This window comes from Rhagoletis pomonella, unplaced genomic scaffold, assembly GCF_013731165.1.
Source record: "Rhagoletis pomonella isolate Grant_MI unplaced genomic scaffold, Rhpom_1.0 Rhpom_scaffold_00007, whole genome shotgun sequence".
NCBI classification, from domain to species: domain Eukaryota; kingdom Metazoa; phylum Arthropoda; class Insecta; order Diptera; family Tephritidae; genus Rhagoletis; species Rhagoletis pomonella.
Genome location: NW_023458561.1, coordinates 23,434,628 through 23,444,593, shown reverse-complemented (window position 1 = coordinate 23,444,593; position 9,966 = coordinate 23,434,628). Strand labels below are relative to the sequence as shown.

General features: G+C 36.7%; 1 protein-coding gene across 1 annotated transcript; it reads left to right on the top strand.

The window, feature by feature from the left end:
* Nucleotides 1–591: 591 nt before the first annotated feature.
* On the top strand, nucleotides 592–6,997 carry LOC118743664 (23 kDa integral membrane protein-like). The gene is made up of 4 exons (XM_036476428.1): nucleotides 592–680; nucleotides 6,108–6,305; nucleotides 6,384–6,542; nucleotides 6,612–6,997. The coding sequence occupies exons 1-4, from the start codon at nucleotides 621–623 to the stop codon at nucleotides 6,894–6,896; spliced, it is 702 nt and encodes a 233-aa protein (XP_036332321.1). The 5' UTR covers nucleotides 592–620; the 3' UTR covers nucleotides 6,897–6,997.
* The last annotated feature ends 2,969 nt before the right edge of the window (nucleotides 6,998–9,966 follow it).

The following is a 9,966-nucleotide window of genomic DNA, read 5'->3' as shown; positions in this document are numbered from 1 at the left end:
ATATTAATGGACCCGTAATGATTCTTCAAAGAGAAGGGCCAATAAAATACAAATTGAAATTCAAAGTGTGTCAGCAATTTTCAAAGGATGGAAAGGTAAAAAAAAAAATTTCAACGGTAAAAAATAACCGAAAGATATAACTCAATTTGAACGCCACTAAAACTCATTGGCTAATTTGTTATCTATGGGTTGAAATACTTTGATTCCATCGTAATATGTCAATTGGTATGTGTAATATATTTTTGTGCAATTACACTCCCTTTTATACGCATAGATATATACATACACCCGTAAATATGTATAAAATAGATAAACTTTTATCAAATCGATTAATTTGCAAAAAAAATTGTAATATTTAGATAAGTTGTGATTTTTTATACATTTTTATCCACCAAAAGAAGGAAAATATTAATTTATCAAACACGCTTTGAGAGCAGTCATTCGAACGAAAGCTACATACGCGGTCGTTAGGTTAAGCACGAAATCAATTTTGGAAATAGGGAAGTAACATATTAAACATATTAAAGTTATAAACCGAACTATAATTAAAAGTGCTACTTACCTAATTATTACAAATTAAGTATATTTTTTTTTAATTTTAAAACTAAAACTAAACAAAAATGGGCTGTTGTGGAGTATTTTTGAAATGGCTGCTATATTTCTTTAATCTCCTAGCAGTGGTAAGTGTTAATGATTATGTAAATACATTTTACACTCAAATATTTGTATACATAACTAAAATTTAGTTTTTTATAACACAGTCCTATAAAAAATCGTATTTATCATTTCGTGGAGTAAAAAATTATATACATAATTGAAGTGCGAAGTATATACGACGCTGCGACTAATCACTTTCGTGTCATCGTTATCGGTATGTAAAACCAGAAATGGTGAAATCGGTCGTTAGTCTTACATATTAGTGGTGCGAAAAGCTTTCCCTAGAGAATACGCTATTCATCAGCCTCTTCATGGCAAAGTCATGACTGATTGATGTTGGGCACCTAGCCAATCTTCAACAGTAGATTATGTGATGGGAACCAGTGAAAAACTCAAACAAAAAAAAAACGTTTTCCTTTAATTAAACAAAACTAATTTCTTCGAAATATACTTTTAAAGAATTGATTCAGAGTTAAGATTTTTTAGTCACCTTTCATTAGATACCAATATTGTGATATTTTAATTAGTTTACATGTTCAATTGATTTAAATTTTTAGAGATAGGTGGCAACCCTATCCACCTGAATCATAAAGGCTGCATTTCTTTATTTATTCTGTACGTTTGGAATAAACTTTTTTGTTTACTTATTCTTTAGAACGTTCCTGATGATATGTTAACGTATATTCCAAACGCATTCTGTTTATTCCGGCTGTGAAATGGGATTATCCGGAATGTATAAAGAAACGCAGCCAAAATGTATAATAGCATCGTTCCTCAACTTTTCTGGATAAAACCTGTGAAACTGCCACAAAGCAAAATGGCTCTCAGAGAAAGAGAAAAAAATCAAAAAGCACGGGAACGCAAGGAATATTTAATAAAGTAGAAGTAAGAACTGGCTTGAACTCTCTTGTAGCTAGTTATAATGTCAAAAAACTTTAAAAAAACAAATTAACCCTTTGAGGTGCGAGTGCTATGTTTGCTACAAATTAGCATAAATACGTACATATACTAATTTTAAGAATTATTTCAATATTACCTTCAGAGAATTTTAATTGCATTCGCATCTTATATGCACGCATGCACAAGGAAAGAAACGAATACGTCATAAAGGAAACCACGCAAATAAAATGAAAGAAAGGTTTAAAACATTTTTTGTTTTTATTTATATATTTAATTCTAAAAAACATCCGGCACTTATAAAAAAATGATTTAATGTTTTCTTCTAAATTTATATGAAGACTTAATGTCCTGATAAAATATTTGCAATGACAGTTGTTAAAAATTACTGGTATCAGTTTGCGTCTGCGCATCAACAGATGATATCGTCACTTCTGAACATTCGTGTTCTTCAGGCATTTCAGGCGCAGGAACCTCCCAGGGAACTAACTGCACCTGGGTATAAACGCATGCGCTTAAAAATATTTATCTGCAATGGGCTAGTAATAAAATGATTCGTGTTGAAATGATTTTCACAGACACGGGAAGAACCTTCGAATTGAACACTGCAGCTATTCTCCCAAGGAAGTTCTCTAACTTCGCAACTAGATGCCTTAAGGTATCGTTCCACTTTAATGTCTTGGCTCTTGCCACACACAGCGCAACGCTCGTAGTTCCTACTCATTTTCATTTTTGTATATCTATAAATGGATGTGGTCGAAAAACAAATAAATTCACACAATTCAATAACTATCTCACAGCACGCAAAGCCAACTTGAAAAGGGTTAAAAGTTATTCATAATTTGACATTATAGTCAGTGTTCAAAAGAAAGAAATGTCAAAATCACTTCTACCTTATTTAATATGCCTTGCGGGAACGGTTTGGGGTAAAAACAGGTAAAACTGTCAAATACACCGTATGCGCCATTTTTTGTTTACACAGCTATTTTTATCATTTGGGGAAGATTAACAAAAATTTATACACTTGATATTTCTTCGCTACGATTTATAATTTGACAAGATTTTACTCGGGTCAAATCTTGCAACATCTGACAAAGAGAGGACCCATTTGTCACCAACTTTGCCAGAAAAAGCGATATTAAGATTTACGTGAGCTAGACCGATTTGAAAATATCTACGAAAATCTCAGTATATATTATATTCCGTTGATAAAAAAATAAAAAATACAAATTTGCAGACTTTTTATGCTTAAACTATTTTATCATTTGCGATGATTATAAAAAACTTGATTATTGTCTTTTTAAAAAAGGTCCAGCTCACATATTTATATATTAATAAATTTTCGAAATGTTTTTGGGGAAGTCGTACAATATAATAAATTTTTTACTTCCGGTGGAAAAATGGTAAATATTTTTTTTTTGTATGGAGACCTAATGTACATACATTTTACACAACTTTTCTTATTATAGATCATTGGCAGCCGTATCCAATAATAAGAACGAATACAAATTTTTTCAGAAGACATTTCATTAGGCGTATCCGTATTTTAACTTACATATTTAATTCATCTTATTTTTAAATTGGTAACAACACTATACTTAAAATCATGTTAGCACCTAACGCTTTCTGTTTAACACCAATGTTGTGATATTTTACTTAAATTACATATTTAACTGATTTCAGTTTTTGAGATAAGCTGCAGCCCTATCCAGAAATATGTACGGAGCAAAAATTTGTCAGATGCCTTTTGCTTTATAACTGCATTTACATGTATCCATATACATTTTTTCAATTTTCAAATGGCTGGCAACACTTTTTCCATTTTTTTTTTTTTTGGAAAACCTTCTGATAGGCATACACATTTTTTTTTGCTAAATGCCAGTAGGCAGCTCTCAAGAGAACGGTCAAGAAAAAATTGGCGATATTTCGTGTGTGTGTCCAAGGAATTTTGACATCTGATACTTCACCCCATGTTGCCTCACTCTGATGTGTGTCTCATCGAAATAGTATCAAAATCCATAGTATGCATACCATGGTGTACAAACCACATGTCTGTCAGGCTATTAGGTGTAAAGTTGCTACGTAGCAATCTAGCACGCATTTTGTTGTTGGAGGAGCAACAAAACATGTGGTAGATTGCTACGTAGCAACTTTACACCTAAAATGCTTTTCAACGTGAGCTCCCCTAATATTTTCGTGTATTTTGCTGTTGCCGCTGATCCCTAGAGTGTTAAAAAAATATTATGCTTTTTCTAATTTCATCGTGAGCCGTGTGAAATATGAACAAAAATTTAAATTGTAAAAAAATCCTGTTGCGACTTTCTTACATGGTAATTTCAGAAGCCTTAGTACATACATTGTAAGATCCAATTAGCAGCATTTATGCTCCAGAGTTGAGCGAACTTTCCAAATCCTGGGTTTTAATTGCTGTTTTTATAAAAAAGGATTGCATGCGAATTCTCGTGAAAAATTATAAACAATATTTGACACTTTAAAGATAAACTAATTAAAAATAAATAAAATCTGCTGCTTTAATAATGTCAAAATATTGGTATGTTAACGTTTTTTAAGCCCCTTTCGTTTAATACTAAGGTTGCGTGCATATTGTTTTTCTGAAGCCCTTTTATAACTGGAACCACCCCGATCGCAGCGCCTTCTAGTTACTGGCTCAAATTAAAAACCTACACCATTTAGGGACCCACTCAAATACGCACACAAAATTTTATCAAAATCGGTCCAGCCGTTTAGAAGTTCAGTTATATATAATGTACCTTAAAATCTTGGAAATCGTGACTTCTCAGTTTTGTTCATTTTTTGGCAACAAATTTACTTACAAAATTACTGTCCAAATTTTTTTCAAGTATACTATGGCCTCAAAAGTTTTGGTATCTAATAGTACAGCTGAGTTTTCGTTTATGTGCTCAGTCGTGAAAGAAGATAAAGAAATTTGAGTAGTTGGCTGCAATTACGTATGTACTACTTACTAGATATTTCAGAAACATGGCTTGTTATGTCGTTAATGTGTATGACTAATGTATTTACGTGCAAATTTATCTATAAATCTTTCGTGATTCATACTCATGTATCTTAATAAGTATTATTTTTACTTCATTGAAATCACTATACATATATAGCACTTAAGTTGGACAAAATACCGCACAGGATAAAAGAGGTACCATGGTCTTTAGAAAAGCATCATCATAAAAATTAGAAAATGCCCATCTCTTAATTTGACAGGACATTAATTGAAACTTTTGGACAATGTAAAAAAAAAACATACAAACATTTTTTGTAATTTGCTGAAATTTTACTCTTATAAGGAGTTCTGCACGGTTATTTCAAAATTGAACCGTTTTTTTTTTGGTACCGGCTACCAATTTTTGAAAAACCCGGGTTTTTAGTGTTGGTTGCCAATTTCGAGAAAAGCGAGGTGGTCATAGCGATTTTTTTTATTACGGATAATTCAAAATTAAAATCGGTTTTTTGTACCGGTTACCAATTTCGAAGCTAATTTTTGCGATTATCAAAACACCTACATATCCGATTTCACCTAGCGCTGGCGGAGCTGACGTGCGGCATATCTGCCCCAGGGTAGTCCGCATAAAATCACAGAGTCTCCAATCCGCTCGTTTCTTGATGCGATATACTCGTGGATACGCTTCCTAAGTAACTTATCCTCAACGCAGTTTCTAGGTATATTACTGTGTCCGGACGAATATATAAGGCTAAGTGGGAAATATTTTGACGCAACCGAAAAAGACGTCAGGTATACTGGTACTGCTTCCTTCCTTCTCAACCACTCAACCATTGAGGCAATGTGAATAGACAATGAAGGGATTAGCGCCAGTCTTCCAATTCAGTAACCTGTGTTATCGAAACTGTGTTCCTAATTCTTACCACAGTTCCTGCTGTAGTCTTAACTGAAATGTCGACGAGCAAGAGTGGCTTAAATTGTCCCATTAATTCAAGTACGGCCGTCTTGTTGCAGCCGCTCCAGTTTCCTTACTAGAGTGTTATTCTCTGGTACATGCAACCAGACGAGGATTCCATGGAAAATTATACGCTCAAACAGTTAATAACTTTGAGAGAAATGCCCCGTCTCTAAACAATTGACCCTCCCTTGCTAGTACAGAAATAGCAAAGCGAATGTCCTAACTACGTGGGAGAGCCGCTGGGCAATAATGCTTCCTCAATCCACTTTTTGGTTGCATGCAGATGGTCTCAACCGATCTACCATTACCGTACACACACTGAGCATTTGATGCTGCGGCTTTGGTTTTGTTATGTGTAGTTTAATCTGCCTTTCCGCTCCTTGTCCAGTTCCGTGCCTCGTCTCTCAGATATGTATATGTAACAAAAAATGCTTCACAATAACGTGTCCTTTAGCCGGCTAATCAAGATAAGGTTGTGCATCCATCCTCTCTTTCCATCATTGAACCACCATTAAGAAAAAAAAAAATTTTTAAAAAACGACTAAGTAGGTAGGTTGTAGGTATGAACGTAATCGAAATTGGCTTCCACTATTTTACTTCTAACCGCAATAAAAATTCCAGCTCGTTGGCATTCTTCTCATCGTTCTTGGCAGTCTCATGCTGGATGGCCTAGGAGAAGTGAAGTCGTCCAAAATTATTGAAAACGTTGATGTCATACCAATATTGATCATAGTGCTGGGTGCATTGATATTCATTGTATCATTTATGGCCTGCTGTGGTGCGATCAAGGAGATCAATTGTTGTGTTCTAATAGTAAGTGCGAGCGCCTCAAAATGAGCCAAATTCATGTTTAAAAATCGCCTAATTTTGTTTTTATTATTTTCATCTAGTATGCAGTTTTTTATGCTCATCCTATTGGGTCTGCAAATCGCGCTCGTTGTTTGGGTTTTCGTGAGAAAAGATCAGTTTCTCAAAACTATGGACTCCATTGTTTACGATGCATTTGAGGACAGAGACGATCAAACCGATAATTCAATGAACTTAATCCAAATCACGGTAAGTACTGATAAATGAGTTAAGAAATGGTTGCTGAATTCTTAATTTTTTTTTACTTTCCCCAAATAGTTCAACTGCTGTGGCTACACTGATTACAAGGATTATAACAGCACAGGCGTGCCTCCTTCTTGCTGTGGCTTTTCTGAAACAACCGCCTCATGTCCATCGTCTATTTACACCACCAAAGAAGGTTGCAAAACGGCATTTTACAATTTCTGGGATGATAATTTGAAATATGTACGATTTGGCGGCATTGTGGTGATTGTCATCGAATTTTTGGCTTTGGTATCAGCATGCAGTGTTGCCGTATACATACGAAAATCATTGAATTCGAATAGGCCAAATGGGGCTTAGTTTAAATTTGAGTTACTTGTTAATAGTCAGGAGATTGCAATTCTTTTTTAATTTGGCTAAGCTAAGATGGCCATCGTCATTGTCAGATAACATTCTCAAAAATTCTTTAGTGAAAATAAAATTCCTAAACTGGAAATTCTATATTGACGAAATAATGCCTTCTTGGTGAGTGTATGCGGTAAAAGACTTTGCCTGCTTTACAACCAGCATAAATTCTTGTAAAAATAAGTTTAATTTTCCGCTTCCCCATATTAAAGTTTAACAGGATATCGACAGAAAAATGCCATTTGAACTCTATGGAACATTTCACGGGTGTGAATACCTGTGCTGGACTGGCCGTGCGTTCCTACGGATAATGATGATCCAATGAAAATACGTATCGTTACAAACAAATGGAATCCAAAGGTCTGAGCTGCACACTTCATCAGCACTTGTGCCAATTTTGTTTTTATGCTTTCGCATACAATTTACACATGGTAATACATCTCTCTGGCCGCTGTGGCTGAGTAGTAAGGCATGCGTAATACTACTCCGTAGGGCCTAGGTTTAATCCCGGGCCCGGTAAATATCTAAATTGAAAAAACTCGCTCCAATAAAAAAAGGACAAAGTCTCGTATGAGACCCTGCCCCCGTTTAATGGCTACCACGGCAAACGTTTTAAAGCACTACGATTTGAGAGCATGCACTTGGATTGTCTGGACCCTTAATGGGGAAGGTGCCTCTCTTCGGCTGGTTGATGTCCTCATAAGGACAAAATCTGACATCTCGCCATCCACGAAATGTGTTGGAAGGGACAATGCAAAAAATGTCTGAGACCTTGCGACGTCTTCTACAGCTGCCATATAAAGGAGCGCAAATTCGGTGTTGGACTTGTAGTAGGAGAAAGACTGTGTAGCGGGGTACTGTCGTTCAACCCGGTAGACAAGAGTGTAACCAAAATCCGCATCAAAGCGAGATTCTTCAACATCTCGCCCATCTGCACCCATGACCCAAAAGAAGAAAAGGAAGGGGCGTCCAAGGATCTCTTGGAAGGTACATACGAGCGTTTCTCACGTCACGATATCAAAATCGTGCGATTTCAATGCCACGGTGGGCAAGGAAGGCATCTTTGGCGCCACTGTCTGATATTTGAAAAGTTAATAAGATCTGCAGAACTGATCCGCTCAGGAACAGTTTTTCCGACATCAGCGGTAAAAAGAACCGCGAAGCCTGTTCTGCCTTTTCCAAGTTAAATTAGGAAGCAAAGCGAATAGGTCTGGTGGTCAACGAGGACAAGACGAAGTATCTCTTGTCATCAAACAAACAGTCAGCTCATTCGCACAGCACCCACGTTACTGTTGACAGTTATAGTTTCGAGAAATTAGAGAATTTCGATTACTTCGGAACCATCATTAACACCGATAATAATGCCAGCATCGAAATTCAACGCAGAAACACTCAGGCAATTAAGGAGTAAAGTTCTCTCTCGACGTACGAAAACCATACCCTATATGTCTCTCATCATGCCCGTGTTGGTATATGCCGCAGAGGCATGGACAATGACAACATTCGATGAGTCGGCTCATGGAGTATTCGAGAGAAAGATTTCGCGGAAAATTTACGGGCCTTTACGCGTTGGCGACGGCGAGTACAGCTGACAATAGAACGATAAGCTGTATGAGCTTTACAACGAATTATAATACAGCGGCGCCGCTGGTTTGGCCATGCCGTTCGATTGGACACCGACGCTTCAGCGGCCCCACTGCTATGGAAAGACCAGGTGGAGAAGGACTTGGCTTCACTTGGCATTTCTAATTGGCGTCAGTTGACAAAGCGGAGAAACGACTGGCGTTCTTTGTTGAACTTGGCCAAAATCGCTTAGGCGGTTACAGCGTCAAATAAGAACAAGAAGTAAAATAGTTTTATCCTCAGAACGAGCCAGGATAAGCATTGCTATTTTCTCGGATTAAGGCACTTGATAAGCATCACCTTTAGAGATTGAGTTTCTGGTTGGCATATCGTTGCATTGATCTGGATGCTAGGTTATATCAGCATTCATGGCATCGAAATGTCCTACAAGCTAATCAAAAACTGGATACTTTAATGGTAGAAGGGGTTCGTGTACCTCTGAGCTATATCAAGGAGTCGCAAAATAAAAAGTGGTTAAACGCAAATGGAAACGCCTACAATAATGCAGCATCTGTAGGGGTTTCCGGACCACCTATGGACAAAACCGACTTCAGCTTTCATCAAGTTGGATAGGACGGATTTGTCTATGCACTTTCTAAAAATCTTGAACACTGCCAGCTGGATTTAAGAATAATAAAAATCGTCTACTAAATATATTATTGCTCTAATTTTTCAGGTTCGATTGCAAGTTGTAGCATTAAAATGGCACATCCAACTAAACAAACAGTAGGCATGACATAAGAACTTTTACCGGGTTTCTCACATATTGCAGGCTTTATTGGAAGTGTCGTGAAAGGATTTTAGTCTCGTCCCGGCCGCAAAATTTTGAAAGACATTCCCGATACCGTCCATCCAGGCCATTTAGAAATCAGTACCGTGGGTCCCGATAGCCTGCGCCCATCTCTACTTGGAATGCACCGGAAGTTCGACCACTTTTCCCACTCTATATTTTTGCATACATTAATATCGAGAATGAACTATCGATATATGGTACGCATCGATATATGGTACGCATCGGTTTGGACTAAGACAAAGACAAAAAGTGTAAATCTAATGCCTGCGACACACATTTGGTATAGAAATTACAATATCAAAATTAAAGTTTGCCGTTGCTAGGTGGCAACTACAATAATTCGTAGTATAAGAGTGGCACGCCTGTGATATAGATTGTAGTATTGATACCATACTACGATGTGTGTCTCTAGCATAAGACGAATAAAGATACCAAGAATACGAAGATGGGTATAAATGAAGACGAATACGAAGACAGCTCGTAATGCGGGTATTCCGCTATCTTCTTGCAAACTCTAGCTGGAGAAAATCTTTATCGAACGGGCAAATATAAAATGGTTTGCGGAGTCTACTTGCAGGATAGCAAGAAATTTCTGGCCTAAGCTGGACA

Coding starts and splice junctions, on each gene's coding strand:
- LOC118743664 (XM_036476428.1), top strand. CDS start 621: ATGGGCTGTTGTGGAGTATTTTTGAAATGGCTGCTATATTTCTTTAAT. Junction 6,306..6,383: donor GTTGTGTTCTAATAGTAAGT/GCGAGCGCCTCA, acceptor TCTAGTATGCAG/TTTTTTATGCTCATCCTATT. Junction 6,543..6,611: donor TGAACTTAATCCAAATCACG/GTAAGTACTGAT, acceptor TTCCCCAAATAG/TTCAACTGCTGTGGCTACAC.